At 44.3% G+C, this 22,534-nt stretch overlaps 1 protein-coding gene across 1 annotated transcript; it reads right to left on the bottom strand.

Annotated features, from left to right (window-relative positions):
- Positions 1-2,414: 2,414 nt before the first annotated feature.
- On the bottom strand, positions 2,415-18,491 carry slc22a16 (solute carrier family 22 member 16). Its single transcript, XM_079996842.1, has 8 exons — positions 18,417-18,491; positions 16,535-17,011; positions 13,151-13,268; positions 9,939-10,500; positions 8,782-8,909; positions 3,985-4,094; positions 3,415-3,514; positions 2,415-3,318 (listed from the first exon to the last, which is right to left on the bottom strand). The coding sequence occupies exons 1-8, from the start codon at positions 18,458-18,460 to the stop codon at positions 3,088-3,090; spliced, it is 1,770 nt and encodes a 589-aa protein (XP_079852968.1). The 5' UTR covers positions 18,461-18,491; the 3' UTR covers positions 2,415-3,087.
- Between the last annotated feature and the right edge of the window lie 4,043 nt (positions 18,492-22,534).

Here is a 22,534-nt window from a genome sequence, read left to right on the forward strand (position 1 = left end):
AAGAAGAAGATGAACTAAAATCAAACCCTTTTTTGCTTGAAACATTATTTCTCATTGTGAGTAGACCTACGGGCACCTCAAAACACCATCGCCACCACCAGGCACAAGACCTTTCTAGTGCTTTCAACATCCAGCCGCTTCTGTTGGCGACGAAGCTCACGTCAATGCAGACAGACCTCAACATGGTGGCCTCGATCTCAGACTACACCAGCGACCGCCGTCTGACTTTCGCGTCACCCCCGGAATGTGCGACCTGCAGTGGATATCCGACGGAGCAGGAACCCCCTTACCCCTGTTCCCATCCAGGGGGAGGGGATCGAGATGGTGGACTCCCATGGGTTCCTGGGGATGCAGGATCAACAATAAACTGCACTGGTCCCACAACACTGAGGCCCTCTACAGGAAAGGACAGAGCAGGCTGTTCTTCTTGAGGAGGCTCTGGTCCATCAACGTGTGCAATAGGTTGCTGCAGGTGTTGTACCATGCGGTGGTCGCTAGTGCACTCTTTTTTTTTGCCGTTGTGTACTGAGGAAGCGCTATCAAGGTGGACGATGCCGACAGGCTCAACAAGCTGGTGAGGAAGGCCAGCCCTGTTGTTGGGCTTGTAAGCCTGAGGTTTACTGGCAGAAAGGAGGATGAGGACGACAATCAACGGCATCCTGGAGAACCTCTCGTCCAGGCTCATCCCTGCACGGTGCACGAAGGAGCTTTTCAGGCATTCCTTCATGCCAACATCCGGATTGTTCTTAGAAATTGGCATCTGTAATACAATTTTAGATTTGAATATTTTGCACATGGAAATGCTTAATTCCACATTGGATTATGAATATGCTTTCATTTATAAAAATGTTCTTGTATTAGGACCATTATTACCATTATCCGTATTTTTGCTGTTAATAATGTGACTGCTGTTATTGCCATGCCATATTAAACTGTGCTATTTTGGCCATTATCTTTCAGTAAGGCTGTAATACTGTCATTTGCACTTGAGTTAAGCAAAACTGCCACCTGCCTATTTTGAGTTCACTAGTTATCATCGTGCTATTCCTGTCCACTTAGTGTACTGTATTTGTGTGATATTTTTTATCTCTATAATTTCTATTCATAATTTCTATATTTTTTACTTTAACCTTCTACTCCAATGTTAGGGCTGAAGTTAAAATCCAACTGATGAACACATTCTAGTAGAATCGGAAGTCCAGGCTGTCATTTATAACTTTTCATAGCCCAACCTCATCGAATGCTTTACTAGTGAGAAAGGTATCGCTCTGCTGCAGCTTCTCACGGTGCTTAAATGCGGTCCAATGGGGTAAACATTTAAGCCTAAAGGAAACATGTAAAATCAACTTTTTGAAACAAAATGTTGCAAAGTGTGCATTTCTTTTCAGATTTTAGCTTTATTGACTATTGCATTTTCGTAAATCAAACTGTAGATCAGTCTTTGTTAGCAAAGTCTTCTATAGGAATAAGTGCCATTGAACGGGTCAATATAGGAGTGTTGTTTTGGAATATTTCACCCAACCTTGTTTTAAACCAGGCCTGCAGTTTTGCCAGAGGCTAAAAGTGGCTTTGCACTGGGAACTGCCACTGCCTCTTACTATAGGCTCGTTGCATTTTTAGAGTATAAGGAATCTTTTAGTTAATCATGTGCGTTGGACCCAGCTTGACACAGAGTATTTTGCTTGTATTTTGCAGAGTATTTTTGGTTGTGATAAATAATACCTTTTATTTTCCTTTTAAAGACCTGCGTGATGTTATTTATTTATTTGTGTGTTTGTTTATTTTATTTTTTTGAGCTATTGAACGTTTTCTATGGCACTCCCTGCTGCATTGATTTTACAGTTACTGCTTTTGACAAATGATATTGATTTTGGCACCAAAATTTCAAAGTTTCAAGCTTGTTAAAATAGCTTATGATATATGAAATAACTTGTGATTATCCACGCTAAGACATGATGTCTGGGCCTTGTATTATACAGGGGACATGGCCTCCATGTGTCATCCTGGACTATAGATGTAATTTTGATATACAGTCTCAACCTACGAGGCGGATAATATCAATCTGGTGGTCATCCAGAACATAGAGCAGCAGGAACGTTTGTATGTCTTAAACCTTTTAGACTTTCTAATGGTTGTCACACAGCTTATAAAGGTATGGTAAAAACCTAACTACATCTTATATATTCCAGAATCAAAGTTAAAGGACACAATTAACATGAATCAAATAGATTCTTAAAATCTTCCTGCACATTAAATTATATTGCTTTAAGTAACTAGGAGCCTAATACTACACTTCTATGATGCTTAGTCTTAATATATTACTTAAATACACATTATTGCAAAAAAAAAAAAGGCCAAACATCAATGTCAATGTATTAACTTTCCTTCAAAATATATTAAAAGAAAAGACCCAGAGGAAATCTACATGTACAAAAACATTTAAAAAATGTTAAGCTGTTGAATACAAAATCTTAATATTCGGACTTCGCACCCGGTTAATTCTTGTAAGTGTTGTAATGCCAGAGTGGGGTTTTTTTGTCCTGTTTATGCTTCACAAACAAACAAAAATCCAAAAAGTCACGTCATGAAATTAATGAATCAAAAACAGCTTCAGCACCTTCTTCCTCATTGGGAATATACACTAACACACACACACACACACACACTCACACACAGACAAGGTATGGAGGTAAAGCTAAGTAAGGAAAGTAGATCAAATTGATGAAATTATTCAAACTGATTGGCAGATATGAAACAGCTCATATTCACAGCGATATGCGAGAAGAGTTAGCCCTAACGCCCTGAGATTTCAAAATGTTCTCGAGGGAAACATTTCAACAGGAGGCACTTCAGCTTCGGCACACTTCACGTGTATACATTAATATTTGTATTGGTGTATGTATGTATCATGTATGTAACTTTTAAATATATTATACCCAAGGGCAGGGCTGAAAAATAATAAAATGCTTCAGAAAGTTGATAAATGCGAAGTACATCAAAAGAAAAGTCCACTGAAAGAGTCCATGAGAGTCTATTACATCAATCATGAAATTATTATTCTTCATCTAAGACTTTGTTCTTTGTTTCCTAACATTCTCCGTGAATGAGGTCTGAGGAAGTCTCTGCAGCCTTGGTTCCGTGCTGGTTCATCTCCAGCCCGTCCTCCGGGTCTTCGCTAGGCACGGCTACATTCCTCTTGCCGGATTTGGTCCCCAGAGCCTCGGCCTCCTCCAGGGTGGTGGTCAGGGGCTTGCCCAGGGTCTCGGGCAACATCAGTGTCAGCACTCCGATGACCAACGCCAGGATCCCCACAATGAGCTACATGGCGAGACCGAGAGGGAGAACATAAGAGTACAATTATGGGTCCTGTATTGAATTCAATATTCAAAAGTGTGCATCTGTGAGTGTGTTTACCTGAGGTAGATACTTCCACACATCAGCCAGGTAGACGCAGAATGGAGCCACCACGCTGCCCACACGGCACATCATACTGCCACTGCCCACAGCCAGGGACCTGATGGGAAATACACAGTCAATGTCACTTAGAAATATATCACGGCACATCTCAAACTTTGACGAATGCTCAGTAACAGACTATGATTTTCATTTTAATTGACAATTTATGACAATACGCACACTACAAGTCCAAGAATTTAATTAAAAACTGCAATGTTTTTTTTTTCTCAACATTAAGGTTTACCCTTGTCTTCGCTCTAAGATGGTCACTTTCTTTTCATGAAAGTCTGCCTTCTTCTAATTGATAGATTTTTTTAAATCAAAACCGCATGTAAAGGGGCATTGAATGGCTGTTTCTTATAAAGTGCCTCGAGTTTGAAAGGAACAGCAGTCAGCAAAAGCACACAGACACACACACACACACACTCATTGTCACTCCCATAAGGGCTATATCTCTAGAAGCAAGTTCATTGGGAAACCTTTTTTGTGTAAAGATTTAACAATGAAGTATTTTTGGTTTTTCCATACCGGATGATGGTGGGGTAAAGTTCACAGGTGTACAAGTAGATAAGACCAAAGGCGATGGCGATGGCGAACTTCCCTGTCATGCTGAGGATGATGGCCAACACCTCAATGTCCTGCAGCATTGAGAGAGGGTGGACAGAGTGATGAAATGTGGGGAAAGGGGAAGAGAGAAAGAAGATAGATCAATGAAGCAAAGTAATAAATAAATAAAATCCATGTTACTTTCTGATGTAACTTAACACCTTTCATTCTATTTTGCTCAAAATATCACAACTACTGTATACTGATACCCAAATCAGATATCCCCAATACGAGGCAATGTCATATCGGCATGTGTAACAGAGAATTGCTCGTATAACAGCCAATGACGCTGAGTCCATTTCACCAGACCAGCAAATACTTCCCTCATCATGTTCCCATATTCCAGTATGATGACACCCCCATACACACAACTAAAAAAAGTTCAAGATGGTTTAATGAACACCAGGCTGCAGTTCACGTCCTCGCGTGACCTCCTCAGTCACAGCGAATAGTACAATGTACCTAGATTTAGCTGTTTTTCTACACACAGTTCAGGGCTGTATGGGAAGCATTCCAAGAAGGATATTGTAGCAGCTGTTCTGAAGCAGAGCATCTATAGAATGTACACACACCTATACAACAATAGGCATCGATCTTATAAGGTTAAAAGTCAACTCCATTTGCCCCGTGTGCTATATGATACACACACACACACACACACACACACACACACACACACAAACATATATAAACGATACACCTGACCACCTAATTTCCACGTACTGCACGGGCAGAAAGTCAAACTGTCTAAACCTGTTGCGAGGAGAACCAAATTAAACACGGACTATCCCTGGTTCACAGCCAAACTCAAATGGCTTTCCTTTGAAAAAGGAGGAGGCCTTTAAGAGTGGCGACAGGGAAGGGTTTAAAGTGGCAAAGTACATGTTTGGCAAGGCAGTGAGGGAAGCCAAATTCGGTCTTCCCATGCCCTGAATCACTTTCGACTTGTAACGGATTAACTCCTCATTAGGTCCTTGATTTAATATATTTCTAGGTTTTTTAGGTTATTTGTAATGAAAAACATGTGGCATAATATCTTTTATACATTTTTTTTTAGTCAGCATGCTGAGCATACAATACAGAGTATTTGTGCCATTGCATCTAGCACAGAGTTAGTCTGCAAGTGGAGTTCAACTTCTCGACCTGCAATGTAACTCTTTATTCAAAAACTCTGTTCTGTGGAGGACCTGTAGGATGACAAGAGCACAGTATTTTTTACACAGAATCGCCATCTAGGGAAGCCAGGGTGAGGAATTTTTCCCACCGGTTAATAAACTCATGACAACACCACCGGTACGGTAACAACGGACATGTCCCCATTATGCACCGGCGCTAATTACGCATGGGGGGAGAAAGGTCCTGATCTAGGCCTGATCAAAAGTCTTCGAGAGCCTTCTTTCTCTCCCCTCCTGTGAAATGTGACAAACTATGTGACTCTGCTGTGCGCACATAGAGCAACTTTCACTTTTGTAGCGTCCGATTAAGTATAACGCGCTTAGTATTTTACAAATTAGAGTTTTTTTTATTTGATTAACGTGGGCGCTGATACAAAGCAAAACGACGGTGGGCAAGCAATGTAACCGGTGTATGCCCGAACACAATGTAACACCGATAACCATAGCAACACTACCGCCACCAATCCCCCTCTTTGGAGAACCATCTTACTATGTTTTGATTTATAAACAACTAATCATCATTACTTTACCAAGAGGGGGAGAATCCCTACGGGTGAGACAAATAAACAAAGAACCAAATAACATGTACATGGAAAAAAGTAAATATAGAAACGTCAGACGAGTAAGTACGTCAGACGAGAGACGAGAAAGTATATCAACCATTCCATGGTTGATATACTGTACTTCTTCAAGTTGGTAACTAATGAGAATCAACGAACCACTACTCACACCCAGATATTTAATATGTGTGTGTGTGTGTGTGTATGTATGTGTGTGTGTGTGTGTGTGTGTGTATATGTGTGTGAGTGCACGTGTGTGTGTGGATGTGAGAGGTTCTCCTGCAAAGAGATATCTTACATCCACCTGCAGCACCATAACTCATGACCTGTTGCCACGGAGCAGCAGATACAGCCAACCCAAGTCGTGAGTCCACGCTCGCTGCAATGCAAGAGCGCTGCTACACAGACACACAATCCCAAACATCATAAAAATAGATTTGGCTGGTCATCGAAACTGTATTTTGCCTGTGGTATTAACTGTGTCGACTTGGAAGTGAAATAATGGACAGGGAGAAAACATATGAAGAAACTAGGCAATGCTTTGTGCATTTTTTATTAAAATGAACCGAGGGGAAAATCAAATCAAAGGTTTTTAAAGCTTCCATGCAGCTCCTAGGTACAGACACTTAAGTACACTGAAAAATACGCTGCGAAAGCTGGGGAAAGTCATCACCACGTTCTAACTTATTGTACATGACATCTTCAGAGAGAATGTAGTGGAAAAAGTCCAGATAATACACTTGGAAGGGCCACAACATATTTTTCATAATATCCAATGCTCTGCCAAGTGTTACAATCTGGTCTGACTGTAAATCCAATTCGTTGCAGTTTTCTACAAACCTTCTCAGATGTTGAATATTCCATAAGTTGTAACAGTCCTTGACCCCTGAATGTATTCAATGCATTAATTGTTATGAGGTACCGTGAATCTAATTAAAAACCATTTTCAATGTTTGCCAAGGGTTTGCGCACATAGCACTAGTCACATGTATAGAATGTACACACACCAATCCAAAAATAGGCATCAACCTTATAAGGTGTGTGAGTAGTGGTTTGTTGGTTCTCAGTGGTTCCCAACTTGAAGTATAGCAATACAAACACACACACACACACACACACACATACACACACAGAAGACACATAGAAACACTTACTGTATATAAACAATATATTCCAACCACATCTTGGTCCACCGGATCCCTGCATACAGGCAGAAAGTCAAACCGTCTAAACCTGTTGCGAGGAGAACCAGGAAGTGTAGCAGTGTTCCAATACTGGGAAAAATGGATTGAGTCTGTGACAGCACGAGATGATTACTATTCATTACTGTATGAAACGGACATGATCCATCAGTATAACGTTTGTATAAATGTATTGATGACAAACTATTTGTTCCCCTATTTTTGTTGCATTTCTATGCTTCTTTAAAGATAATAATAAAAATAAAGTATGAAAAAGTCACGCAGCGGAGGAGCGGCCTGAGTGCCTGGACCGCACGGACTGGGAAAAGGAAGGACATCTTCCGAAGTGGAGAAGAACCAGAACCAGAACCGACAGCCGGGATGAATACACAGACGGTGTGACATCATCTATCAGCTTCTGTGAGGACAGCTGTATACCGACGCGCACCAGCGTGAGTTATAACACTGACAAGCCCTGGTTCACAGCCAAACTCTGGACGCTTTTGTTTGAAAAAAAGGATGAGGCATTTAAGAGTGACAACAGGGATAAGTTTAAAGTGGCACAATACATGTTTGACAAGGCGGTGAGGCAAGCCAAATGGCTGTATTCTGAAAAGTTGGAACAGAAGTTCTCAGCCAACGATTCTGATTGAGTCTGGAAAGAACTGAAGCAGATCACCAACTACAGACATTTTTAACATGTCACTGGAGGCATGCAGGGTGCCAGCCCGCTTCAAAGCCTCCACTTTTATCCATAGCCTCAAAAAGCCAAGGATCACGGGTATTAATGACTACAGACCCATCAGTTTGACCTCTGTGGTGAAGAAGACTTTTGAACGCCTTGTGCTACGTCACCAGTTTATCTCCACCCCCCTCCTGGACTCATTGCAGTTCGCCTACAAAGTCAACAGGTCTGTAGACGACGCAGTCAACACGGCTCTCCACTTCATCCTCCATCAACTGGACTCTTCTTGCACCTATGCTAGGATCCTGCTTGTGGACTTCAGCTCCGCATTCAACACCATCCGCCCAGTTCTTCTCTAGGACAAGCTCCTCCAGCTGAGCATACCAGACTTCATCTACAGGTGGATCACTGACTTCCTAATGTACGGACAGAGACAGTGTCTCAGACCCCCGGACCATCAGCACCAGCGCACCCCCACGGCCGTCTCTTCTCCCCGCTGTTCTTCTCGCTGTACCCCAATGGCTACACCTCCAGACACCAGTCTGTCAAACTCCCATTGTTTGCAGATGACACCACCCTCATCGGACTCATCTCTGAGGGTGACGAGTCTGCCTACAGATGGGAAATTGACCATCTGGCTTCCTGGTGCAGCCAGAACAACCCGGAGCTGAAAGCTCTGAAGACAGTTGAGATGGTGGTGGACTTCAGGAGAAGGCCAGCCCCCCCACCTGCCCGGCCAGCTCCCCCCCTCATGTGCGACTCCACAGTCAACACATGAGTCCTTCCGTTTCCTGGTCACCAGAATTGCTCAGGACCTCAAATGGGGACTAAACATCAGCTGCTTCATTAACAAGGCCAAGCAGAGGATGTACTTTCTGTGGCGGTTGCAGAAATTCCAATTTTTTTTTGGATCGATTGGAATATCTTGGGTGAACAGACTGCAATCGACGAAGAAGCCTATAGACTATCATCCAACACCTCCCTCCCTGAACCGTCAATGACTAACACATGTAAAATGCCTCGTACTCCCAATCTGAAGAATGTTTAACTCCCCCCAAGGCAGTCGAGCAAGACCAGGGAGTAATTGCCCCCCTAATTGCCCCCATCTCATTACATACATCGGGCACCATGATGATGAGCATGCAGGCGATCCCAGCCAGGATCAGCGCCGGGGCACAAGTCTTCTTCCTGCCCACACGGTCCATAGCGAAGCAGCCAACCAGATAGGACGGGATCTCCACAGCGCCTGAAAAAGAGCCAATCACAGTTAAGCTGAGCGTACAGATAGCAGCTAGAAACTCTCCTCTGCAGAACTATGTTGGATCCCATGAGGAGACAAGGCCCACGTTATGTAGGGCAGTGGAAATGAATTCTCCTGCACTGAAGTAACTACTTGAGAAGAGAAGTTTAGTGTCCAGGATGTGTTTATTTACTTCTGAGACTGTGACTATTCCCTAAGCGCCATGATAGAGGCAGAGTAAACTAATCTCGAGAGTAGAAACTGGCATTTCTAGCAGCATTAGAGTCGACAGCATATTCCTTTGGGTCGTAATACCAAAAACATCATGACATTACGTTAGAAATCCTTTTTGTTCTGCATGATACACTGAAATGAAACCATACATTCATTTGAAAAGGAATTCCACATGAGTTACAGAAAGTCATGTCACCAAAGGCGTAGCATTAAGCAAGGCAAGTCAACAAAAATGAAATACTCTTTCCTGCTTCGAAAAAAGTCAGTCTGTCTAATACCCGATTCTAAATGTCCACAGTATGCGACGAAAAGACAACAAACACTGTAATCATCACAGGCAGTCCTGATGCTTTTTCAAATATTCAATTCCACTTGGTAACTGGTAAGCCACCTGGCCTGAGCTATGGGGCAGGAAGCCCATTTGTTTACATGGAAAAAAGACAGTGCCTAGATTTTAAATAGGCTATCCCTCATAGCACACCCACAGCGCCAGACACATACTCTGTATTTTGACTGCAGCCCACAGCCATTACACTGGGAGTCAGAAAAAATAAAGAGATTTCAAGCTGTGACAGTTGTAAGCTCCACAATAACGTAGTATATTCAGTTCAATAATAATGTTTGCATTAGGGATAAACAGGTACTGATATAGATATTAGTCTGATACCAGGCTAAAAACATTGTTTCAGTTTGGAAAATACACATAGAAGCATGTTAATGTTGTCTCCTACTGTCAATAAGTAAATTCCTAAATACACAAATGGAAAAATAAAAAACACACATGGCCAGTTCACCACGTACCAGCAAGGAAGAGGTTGATGTATTGGTTTCCACCGAGGTTAACTGATCCTAGGGAGAAGACATAGTAGCCCAAGCTGCCGATGAACCAGATGGCCCAGACCGTGCACGTACGTCCACCCATCCTCCAGCTGCCGAAGAGATCCAGGATGGACAGCTTCTTCTCGGGCAGTGGCTGGTCCTCCCCCGCGGCCTCCTTCTCCAGCAGCTCTCCGGCTCCCTGGCAGTGTGAGTCTTGGAGGTCCTCTGCCCTCAGCCGGGACTTCAGGCCATTGAAGCGGGCCATGTTGTCCAGCAGGGTCTGGGTGTCCTGGAGCCGGCCCTTGGCCATGAGGTAGAAGGGCGTCTCGGGGAACTTCCAGCAGACGAGCAGGAAGGGCGACGTGCAGACAGAGAGGATGATCTGGTAGATCCACCAGATGCGCACCAAGTAGCCAGTCAGGGCCACCACCATGATGCCAACCGCGAAGACGGCGTGCACGTGCATGGACGTCCAAGTGCGCACCTTGATGCCAGTGAACTCAGTCACGTAGACAAACACCACGACCAGATAGCCGCTAGACACCTTGAAGGAGTAAGGACTCAAGAAGGAGGGAGGAAGAGTAGACAAGCAAAAACTGATTTAGAAATGTGTGAGGGTCGGTCTAGATTGGTCTCACGTGTGGAGAAATTTTCAAGCAAATCAATAAATGAGTGCTTGCATTCACACACAAGCACGCACGCACGCAAGCACGCACGCCCGACGCACACACACACACACACACACACACACACACATACAAACCGAACGGAGTCATTTGAAATTGAATGACGAATAACTGTACATAATACTCTCTCTATTAGTGCCACCGTCACCAATTTGTCAGCCATAACAATCACCCAAAATGTAAAGTTTTGATGCAATATTATGTTGTGTAAATGCCTTCCCTTCTCTTTGTTTCCTTAAGGCTAATAAATTACCAATTGAAAGAGGAGTGTTTGGTATGAGGACCGGGTAATAAACGTGTGGAACTACTCTTGAGAAATGTCCATGTTCGCTCTTAGGCAACACAAACAATTTTATTCACGTGAAGTGGATTAATCTGGGCCGACTGACTTAACAACAAGGACCTTCGGAAATCGCCTCCCAGATAGCTGTGAACTGATTGGATATAAACAACCATATAAACAACATTCTGAGGGTACGGCAGTGGTGTAAAGTTAGAATACTACTAGAATACTACTTAAGTGTTTTTGGGAGTATCTGTACTTAACTTATATTATTGTAGTTCTGTCGACTTTTATTTTTACATATTCTTAAAAATATGCTTTTACTCGCTACAAAATAAAATCTAAGGAAACATTGTACCCAATGATGTTAGTGAAAGCCAGTTATCATGAGTTAATATTAGTGAATCAAGCCTCATAACTAGCAGCAAGGTGAGTGTAAATAAAGACTCTCGAGCCCGCGTTCGGAGTTGCCACGACACGGTTTTCCTCTAAAATTGGGCTACTTCTTAAGTATTGAGGCAGGTTGTTTTTTTTGTCAGGGGGGGGTGGCTTGGTTGATGAATGGTTGGGGGATGGCTGGGTTTGTCATGGAGACCTGGCAACCCTGCCCGTATTAAAGGGGCAATAGACAACTTTTCAACTTTCCCCCCTAGCGTTTCCAAGTGGTATTATTGTTTGTGCCGCTGTCACAAAGTCAAAGTGCTCTGTGGAAATGATCAACCATGAACACTACTTTGGAAATAAGAGAACAAAGAGGCATGTTCACTGAAGAGGTAAATTGAAATTGTCACAGTTTTAGTTAAATTGTATTTATTTTGGTTGTGCAATCATAGACATATATACATAGATGCCGCATTGACTGCTTCAGCCCGTCGCTGCGATACGTCAATGTTGCCGCCATATTGGAACAGGCAAGACTGGCCTGTAAACAAATACAAGTAAACAGAGGAGCTGCATTTTTTCTGTATTAAAAGCACTATAACGTTTACATTTCTCATTAAGTCGTTTTTATATTCAAGGTTTTATGATCTACGTGGAGTAGATTGCTCCATCATCTGCTGTGATGCACTGTCGTAAATCATTTTCCTATGAGTTTGTACCCGGTGGCAGTCCGAATGCATAGTGATATGGAGGCTTATAAGGGAACCAATCTTAAAGCCGTTGGTGTCATTATTCTATAGCCATTACACTGTGCAATCAACATTAAATTCAAAATGATAAGTAAAAGTCAAAAATATGTCCCTTGTCCCTTAAAGTTTTGTTTTTTGGCATTTATAGGCCTGCCCCAGAAAGCCACAATAAGAGCAGTGACGGCCTCCGCCAGCAGTGATGCTCCCCCACCTGCACCTGCCCCCGCAGCGGCAACAGTACTAGCACCTGCACCTGCACCTGCACCTGCACCTGCACCTGCAATGACTGATGGCGGCAAACACCCATTGTCATAATTACAATTATTTTCTTATGTTGGAGTGAAAACTCATACCAAAAAGAAAAAGTCTGGCTTTTTCTTCAGCTACTTTAAGACTTTTACTCAAAAAGTATGGTAATGGGTGACTTTCACTTTTACCAGAGTCTTTTTTTAGTAAGATATCTCTACTTTTACTCAAGTGTGGCTTTCCACTACTTTTTCCACCACTGCGGTATGGCCACAGAAAATGACAAGAGCGGGATTCCTCAGTGATTGGAAAAGCATCCAGAGGAGTTCCAGATCCAGGGGAGGGAATTTTGCTGAGTTTAAGTCTATGTGAACATCGACAGCTGTACAGCTAAAAGTAAGAAAAAAATATCCACAAACCAGCTGAGTAAACCATCTTACAGGATAGCGATAGCGATGGTAGAGGAGAAGTAGAGAACATTCAGAACTCTGGAAACTCCAGACAGAGAGACAGAGAGAGAGAGGTGGAGAATGATGTGATGGCACCCGAGTTCTTCTGGTGTTGCTGCACTAGAGCTATCGGTGATGGCGCTGTTTACCTGCAGTACCCCCTCTCTGCCACAGCGCTCCACAGTGTGTTTGCAATTCATCATTTCTGCTCTCAAAACAAACTGCACAGTTCCACCGGGACACACCCAGACACACACACACACACACACACACACACACACACACACGCACACACACATACACACACACACACACACACACACACACACACACACACACACACACACATGCACTCAGATACACACAGACACACACACACGCACACACATGCAGGACTAACCATGGCCAGGAGGAATCGGATGGCCATGAAGAAGTAGTAGTTTCCCGTGAATGCAACCAACACCCCGAATACAAACTGGCCCATGCTGGTGAACATCAGAATCTTCACACGGCCAACCCTGAGAAGGAGACAGACAAGACAGATAGACAGATAGACAGACAGATGGGCAGAGAGACAGAGGGACAGACAGACAGACAGACGGCAGAGAGACAGACAGAAATAGAGATAGACAAACAGAGAGACAGACAGAGAGACAGACAGATAAAGAGACAGACAGAGACAGACAGACAGACAGACAGAAAGATCATTTCCATTTCGTTTCCAGATCAGGACATCAGAACATGTGTCTAGTTAAACAGAGGGGTGTGATTATAACAGTGGGGGTATTAAAATGAAGCAACATGTGTGTTTGATAATTGCATGGTATTCCCCTCTAGTCCAACGCAGTAAGTGGGGTGTGTGACGACATCTAACTGCACAAAACAACAACAAAACAGTTCCAGTTGCACAAACAAACAGATTGCACTTTATGTTATGCAGATTAAATGTAGTCGTACAAACAGTGTGGGTCTTTATTGGACAAGCTATGGGATTAGTCTCCACCTTCTATAAAACATTGAAGGGATGTAATCGAGTATACCTTCCCTATTGTTTTACGTTACCATGGAAACTGTGGCCGTAACGGCAGCCATCCTTTTAGCCATTGTGGGCCCAGTTGAGATAATATGCAATGGCTAGATTGTTCACTTGACATGTGTGTGGAGTGATCATGCGCCTTTGGTGGCCAAGAGTTCCCTTGACTTCGATTCCTCCCAAATGAGCTGGTTTAGTGTTGGATTTGACTGGGCTCAGTGACTGTCTCACTGCTGCGTTCCAACCACTCTGTTCTTGGCCGGACAGCTGGCCTCCGTTCTGCCAAGTCAGCTGACCTGGCCAAACTATTTCAAGGACGTTAATGTGCTCCATCCTGTCGACACACCTTTTCACCTGCTCTGTTCTTTCCTTCTCTTCTCCCTCTCTAATGCCGCATGTGTCAAACCTAGCCCCTCGTCCCTAAAGAAAACACACGCTTCACATTGTGTTTCTATTGCGGTTACCCCCTACGCTCATTCTTAACGGCATTCTTACCGGACGATGTGCAGATGTGGGGCAACGGCGACTCAGGAGCTAGAGCGGATCGTCCAGTAACCAATGGGTTTCTGGTTCGATCCCCGCCTCCTCCGGGTAGCATGTCAAAGTGTCCTTGAGGTGGAGGTGGAGGTGCAGGTGTGCGCCTTGCACGGCTGCCGGTGCCATCAATGTATGAATGTGAGGAATGTATTGTAAAGCATATTGAATCGTGTGACTAGGATGCTCTACATAAATTGTTTCCATTCGTGTGTAATTTGCACTGCACACATCCCAAGAGAGCTGATGTGTCTTGAAATAACAGTCATAATAATAATCATTAGTTGACGAAGCAAATAACATCTCTTATTGTCGTCCGCCAGTCAGAGCAGTCTAAAACCAAGGTCTAGGCTGGAGCTGCCCGTCTCCATTTCTTTCACTCATCTGAGTTTGCAGGTAAACATGTGAGTTTATTTTATGTAAAAGTATGGTTGTAGGACTCAGAATTCTAAACGATTTGGCTGTTTAGGCCGTCTAGGGCACCAACCCGAGTGGTGGCGCACAAAGGGAGCGATCGGCGCACATTGTGCGCACCTGACTCCCTCTTCAATGCTACCGATGATGTGCGTGCCAGCAATGGGCAGAGTTTCCGTTAGAACAAATTGGTGCTGGCCCATGTGTCCTGGAAGATTTCAACCTCCCGGGCAAATGGGAGAGATTCCGGTTAAATATTGTTTTTCTGTTTATTGAGCATAAAAACAATTGCTACGCAGGCTATATAAAGAATGAAATCATGACAGTATGTAGATTTATAATAAATGTTATGGAATATTCAAAATAAAATAAGTCCGGTCAGTTAAAGCTATTTTAAAAATGAATAAATATTAGGAATATTACGACTTGAAATGCAAAATCTCCATTCATGAACAATAAGTAACAACAAACGAAAATAACATTTCACCCAAATAAAATTTTGATAAAATCCAAAATAAAACAACAATTTCAAGTAGGTCTAAATAAATAATAAAGTTTGTGGTGTTGTCCGTCTTTGTCGGGACGACAAATTTTACAACACAATGAATATTTACCGTCTGCTTCAGTATCCAAAATATCCAAAAAAAACCAGCAAGCTTTGGATGTATGTGTCCCTGTTGTCAACGATGCACCATCTTTCTGCTTCTCCTCAGAGTTCTGGATACTGCACTCTATTGCTGCTCTGTGTGTACTGTGTTTACAAGCGCAATGTCCACAAAGTGTGTTGATGTCCACGAAGGAGGGGGCGGGGATTATTTCTATATCGACAAACGTGATTGGTTAGAGGTGAAAGGTCAGCCTTAGATCATCCAAACTGATTGGCTCCCCTTTACAACTTGCCGCGCGCAGAAATGAAGAGGTCTGCGGATATTTTTTTTATCAAAACGATCCACCCAGCACTAATTCAAATTGTGCTTGGAGGGAATTATTTTCACCAGACATTATGACTGGGGAGATTTAAATATGTCTGACTTTTCCCAAAAAAACAGTAATTACCCAATAACCGAAACTCTGATGATGGGGTGTCCGCCACAGGAGCACGAGAACAGTGTGTTCTTATTTTAGATGTAGGCTATTCTATTTTATTTTCTGCTTATGGAATGAAACAAGTGCATATGGAATAGTATGGAACCAAACCGTGCGTAATGGGGACACTTTCTCCGTGTCTCTCTCCCTGATCACCCCCTTTCCATGTGTTATGTTCAAACAATAATATTCACGAGTCGTGCCCCGTTCCTCCGTGCCCCGTCCGCACACTGTTTTTAGTTGTTTTATTTGTGTTTCTCCGTGTTGCTCTCTGCGATCAGTGAGCCGTGTTCAATTCACACATATTAAAATATATTCATGATATATTTTCATATATATATATTCATTCATGATTCCCCTTACTTATAATTCCACATTGAAATGTCTTCCCTGTGCATTTTCTAAGCTTCTATCTGTTTAATCCTGCAATTGTAACACACAATAACTGACAAAAAAAACAAAACTGCACGACTTTAAGAATCTCAGTCGGCGGGTTTCCGACTGATGATTCTACTCGTTGACTTTCAGGGGGCAGCGCTATGTAAAAGTGTGGAAGTGTAGACATATTGGCCTGTCAGTAATGCTGCCTGAGTTAACAGTGGTGAAATGGAGTTATCAAAATGTGTTCTCTGTGGGTACCAATGATACAGCCAAATCCATATTGTGACACATGTATATGGCGTGTTGAATTGGGAGGAACCAGTATGGACAGCTTACCTATCGGCGATGTCCCCGAACACCAGTGCGCCGATCAGCACGCCGAACATGAACGTGGGCTGGCACAGTTTGGCGAGCCATTCTCGCTCACACACCAAGTTCCAGTCGGTGACAATGTTCTGGTACACTTCAGTGTGGTCGAAAACAAATTCTTCATTGCACGCTGTAATAGATTTATTGCCAGCAAATTCGTACTTGAAGTCTGTTGGGTTAAGGCGCAGTGCACACTGGCAACGACTTAGCTCCCATTGGTCGCCAGTGGCAGTCCTCACGACCATGGGGCCATTCCCTGTTTTGAAGGACGGTAAGACCTCTTCCAAAGTGCTGGCCGTCAGGTTACCGTACAGGATGTCGGTGATGTTGTTGGGCCCACCACAGACAAAGTTGGGAGTCTCCACGAGAAAGACTGAGGCGAGATAATGAATCCCGCAGGATGCAGCCTGGAAGACCACTGCAAAGTATAGACATGCCTGGAACCTGTTGGAGATACAATGGGCTTTAGGGACAATAAACCTGAGGCACAACAAATGCCAGTGGTTGCCATGACAGTGGGATTGTCAGCCCCAGATGCACATATCAGCCAGATACAACACATTGACTACAAAAAATTGGAACTTGGCCATAATTTATATGCATAGACATATGTCTATATATGTATGTATGCATGTGTATATATATATATATATACACACACACACACACACACACACACACAAACACACAGTATATATACAGTGTATATATATATATATATATATATATATATATATATATATATATATATATATAGTAATTCATTCAAAAACAACCTACCTACCTAACAGAATTTCCATTTGGGGATTTATAAATTATTTTTTTACCTTATCTTACCCTATCTTATATTATTTAATTTTGGTCTGAACATTGGTGAGATTGATGTCTCTACCCTTCTGCCCCCCCCCCCCCCTTCAAAAAGTCTGTTAAATGACCGTTTCTCCTGATTTTTAAGGGGAAAAGACCAAACACCATGATCTACACCATCAAGATCCATCAAGGTCTAAATTGATAATCCAAAACTAAAATTTGGTAAAATATTTACTTATTTTATCATTATTCAGTATGCAAATTTCTTTAACTATTATTACTACTATTTGATTGCCTTCTATTTATGTAAGCACTTTGTTATAACAACTATTATTATTACTATTATTATTGTTATCATTAATATTATATTATTACTATGTAGGGGGGAAATTAAAAAAAAGATAATGAGAGTTATCGTTGGTCGGTTAAACCGACAACGTTATCATCATTCATCACGATATGATTATGAGCGGGGTTATTTTACACATTTATTTATTTATCTATTTGTCTATTTGTTTGTTTGCTTGTTTGTTGGTTTGTTTATCCATCTATCCATCTATGTATTTGTTTATTTATTTATTCATTCATTTATGTATCTACATTACATGTGTTGTTCTTTATCATACAGAATTCTACGCCCTTGCTCGGAATAAGACCCGACGTTGAATCGATAGGCATTCAAAGGACTTTAGAATAACTTACAACGACACAAAACTTGATCTGCTGACTGACACATGTATACATCCATTGACAGCCCGTTTTCTGTTAACAGCTGAGTTGCGCAAAAAGCTCTGCAGTCGTCGAAGGGTTTCCACTAAAGTGCTCTAAAAATAGACTTGAACAAATCTTGGAAACGCAGACCGGCCGACGCGAAAACAACCTGTGGCCAGGGCCGGAATACGGTGCCCATTCACACTTAGAATAACCATGTTTGCGTATGTTAAATATGTCTGTTGAGAATATATATTTTTTAAGAATTGTACAAGTGTTTTTCGCCATACAACCAAGGGAGAAAGTGGAAAGGGGGGGGGGGGGTTACCTCTTAAAATGCCCCAGTTCGTCAAAGATCCTCTCCACGGTCATGCTGCCAGCGGTACTCGGTGCGTGGACTCCAGTGCGCGCACGGTGCGCTGCTTGCTAGTGGCGCTGAGGGAGGGCTGCAGTGGGCTGTGTCCACTGTGGGCGGTTTCCAAAAGGGAAAATCAAACTTTATAAAACATAGTACACACGCTTCCACCCCTAACAACAAGCGAGATTTTCTAGGCTTGAATAAGACGTCAAATAAACAATGTCATTTTGGGGTGTTTTTGTAAATATGTATGTAAACATATTTTGTTTCCCTTTTTTTTTTTTTTTTTACATTACCCTATAACTTTTACTTTATTACTTACTTTTTTTTGTACAATTATTACTTTTTAACTTTTTTTTTTACATTTATTTAGCCTTTTTATTATTGTTTTGCTTATAATGCCGTAACCCACTCATATCCTCCATCTTTAATATAGGGTTAGATTTACACAATTCAAAGATGTTAAAAAAAAGTCTTCTTTTGACAGATAGTGCTTCCGGGACGGCTTCTGGGATATCGACGCTGGAATTTGGGGCTGTGTGGATGTGGAAAGCAGCAAGGCGATGTTTTCATTTGTCTTGACCATCGTACTGTGGTTTCCTGGAGCGTTGCCATTGTTAGCAAGGATGCCGTGCGGCGTTAGCTGTGTTGATAAGTTACATTACATTTAGTCATTTAGCAGACGCTTTTATCCAAAGCGACTTACAATCATTCAAACACCGACGGACGCAGCCATCAGGAGCAATTAGGGGTTAAGTGTCTTGCTCAAGGACACTACAGCATGCTATCAGGAGGAGCCTGGGATCGAACCAGCAACCTTTAGATCACTAGACCACCAGCTCTACCGCCTGAGCTACCATCCCCATAAGTTATTCAACTAAGTTACGGTTCTGATGCGCTTACGGTGGCATTGTCGTAACGTGCATCTTTGGTTACTATTAACCCTGTTAATACATGGTTTCTCAAGTCATAAGAAAACAACTTAGAATTCTGAGTAATTATCTAGCAATTGTGGGTTTCCCTGATCCATCAGTAGCGATCGAACATAGAATTATTTCTATTCATATTATAGTATTAATGCTGCTATGCTATTAATCCTGGTGCAACAATCATAAAAGTAATAATAATCTATCATAACACATGTAACATGGCTAACTAACACTACAACGACATAACAATTAACATTTCTGTAACTAAGAACACATAAAACAATCCCCTTCCCCGACCTCAACCCAAAAACACACATACAATGAAGCATGCTGGGAAATCTCCGCCCACCTCTATTCCCCAACACGCTATATTGCCCCCACCTGGCTGGTTAGCTGTCTCCAGCAACCCATGTGTCAACCACAAAGTCTCTGAGGTGTTGGGGTAGTTGACGCTGTCGCCGGGCCCGCCCAAGGGGCCCCTCGGCTGCTTCACGTGGCAAGGCACAGACTGGAGGCTGCCTCTCTGCCCTTGACTCACCCTCAGACGGAGCCAAGGGTCGGTAGGGAGCAAGCCGGTCACGATGAAGAACCACCACATGGTTCCTTTTGATCAGCCGCACTCTGTACACCACATCAGACAGTCTCTCAAGGATCGTACAGGGTCCCACCCAGTGGCTCATCAGCTTCGGAGACAGGCCTTTCCTCTCGGAACTGTAGACCCACACTTGCGCCCCGGAGGCAAAATCCTCCCCTTTGGCGAGCTGCTCGTAAGCCCTTTTCTGACGGTACCCCGCACGGCGAGAGCCTGCCTGGTCAGTTCATGCACCCCCGGAGCCGCTCCCGATGGTGGTGAAAATGGTCCATGCCCAGCTCCCCGGCCACCTCTGGTTCGGGGGGTGGGCCAAACATCAAGTCCACAGGGGTGTGGAGCTCGCATCCAAACATGAGGGCTGCCGGAGAGCACTTAGTGGATTCTTGCACTGCTGTCCGATATGCCCAAAGGACCAAGGGCAAGTGAAGATCCCAATCTCGCTGCTGGTGGCTCGTCAGAATAGCGAGTTGGGTCGCCAAAGTGCAGTTGAAACGTTCAACCAATCCGTCACTCTGTGGGTGCAGCAGTGTAGTCGGGGTCTTTTTAACACCCAGCCGGCTGCAGACCTCTGCAAACACCTGAGCCTCGAAGTTCCGACCCTGGTCGCTGTGCAGCTCCTCCTGCAGACAGAACATCTCGTCCACCAGGCATGTTGCGGTGGTGGCGGCACTCTGGTCAGGAACAGCGTAGGCTTCGGGCCAGTTGGTAAAGTAGTCTATTGCTACTAGGATATAGCGGTTGCCCCGTTCAGTGGCCGGAAAGGGGCCCAAGATGTCCAGGGCTACCCGCTCCATGGGAGCCCCCACCTGGTACTGCTGCAGAGGGGCATTAGAATGTTGAGTCGGCCATTTCTGAGCAGTGCAGGTGTCACACTGGTGGACGTGGAGCTCCACATCTTGACGACACCCTGGCCAGTAGAAGCGGGACCAGAGGCAATGAAGCGTCTTGGTGACCCGGAAGTGACCAACCCTCGTGGAGCCATGGACGAGCTGGAGTACTCTGGAACGTAGCTGGTGGGGCACCAGGAGTTGAAAGACGTCTCGAGATGGGCTCTTGGGGACCATCGTCGTCCGCTCTGTGGTCCCGTAGAGCCGCCACCTTCAACGTCGCTGCATCACATCCCTGAACGCGAGACGGCCAGCTCAGTGGCGAATCTCAAGGTTTTAGTCCTGTAGTGTCTTAGGCCACCGGGCCAGCTGTCCTTCTGGTTCTTTGAAGATGAGGAGCCAGGCGAGGGGATGCATGGTCGGTGTACAGAAGGAACCTCTGCCCGTAGAGGTATGGACGGAATTGGCAGAGGCCCTGGATGACGGCCAGCAGCAGGTGACACAGTAATTTCTCTCAGGCGGGCTGAGGGAGCGGCCAAAGTAAGCGATGACCTGTTCACCTTCTTCACCTTCCTGGGACAGCACTGCTCCGAGGCCCACGTCGCTAGCGTCAGTGTCCACGATGAAAGGTCACCACAGGTCTGGATAGGCAGGCACAGGGGCCTCGATGAGTGTCGACCGCAGCTTTGTGAAGGCACAGGAACAGTCCTCCCCCCACTGGAACGCCTGGCCCTTCTGTGTCCGCATGGTGTAGAGATGGGGGTGGTAGCTCAGGAGGTAGAGCTGGTGGTCTAGTAATCCAAAGGTTGCTGGTTCGATCCCAGGCTCCTCCTGCTAGCATGCTGTAGTGTCCTTGAGCAAGACACTTAACCCCTAATTGCTCCTGATGGCTGCGTCCGTCGGTCTTTGAACAATTGTAAGTCGCTTTGGATAAAAGCGTCTGCTAAATGACTAAATGTAATGTAATGTAATGTAGAGGGTAGCAATGGTGGCAAAGTCTTTCACAAACCATCGGTAGTATGAAGCCAGCCCCAGGAAGCTTTGCAGCTCTTTCACGTTGCAAGGAACAGGCCAGTCTTTCACCGCCACTACCTTGGCTGAGTCAGTCGAAACCCCAGCCGCACTGACGACATGGCCCAGGAACAACGTCTCCCGTTGAAACAGCTGGCACTTCTTTGGACCAAGTGCGGCAATTGGTGAGCTCCCAGCCTCGCGGCCTCGGGTTGGTTGTGCCTGGCAGTGTCGCGGGGCAGATGATAGAAATGGTGGACCCAGTGTCCACCAGGGCTCTGCATAGTGTACGGTTCAGGTTACAGTCCAGGTACAGCTTGGCGATGTAGGCGCCCAGGCTCTCTCTCTCTTTCCTCTGACGGTTGACCAGCTTGTCCTGTGCGTCGTCGGCGTAGAAGCGGCGGCCAAACCGATGCTGTAGCACTCTCTTGACGGTCCGCCATTCGAGTCGTTCTTGTGGCTGGAGGTCGGTGAGGATCTGCAGGGCTTTTCCTTCCAGGGCGAGGGCAGCTTGCACAGCGGTTTCTTCTGAAGTCCAATTATTGAACTGTGGCCCCAGCTGCACTTGGGTGAGGTAGGTCTCCAGGGACGTTTCTCCGTCATAGCAAGGTAGCTTAATGGCTCCCTCTAGTTCTCTCTAGTGGCGCCCATGGGGCTGACGATGAAGCATCGTCGTTGCCGGGCGCTAGATGAGCGGGGACCGGACTGGCCAGAACCAGAGTCGCTGTC

Source organism: Zeus faber, assembly GCF_960531495.2.
Source record: "Zeus faber genome assembly, chromosome: 2".
Lineage (NCBI taxonomy): Eukaryota > Metazoa > Chordata > Actinopteri > Zeiformes > Zeidae > Zeus > Zeus faber.

What these genes read in the sequence shown, in the direction of transcription:
- slc22a16 (XM_079996842.1), bottom strand. Translation starts at nt 18,460, where the DNA reads ATGACCGTGGAGAGGATCTTTGACGAACTGGGGCATTTTAAGAG. An exon ending in TCATCATCATGGTGCCCGAT is followed by an intron (nt 4,095 to 8,781) that starts GTATGTAATGAG and finishes TCAATGCTGCAG; the next exon opens with GACATTGAGGTGTTGGCCAT. An exon ending in CTTTACCCCACCATCATCCG is followed by an intron (nt 3,515 to 3,984) that starts GTATGGAAAAAC and finishes ATTTCCCATCAG; the next exon opens with GTCCCTGGCTGTGGGCAGTG.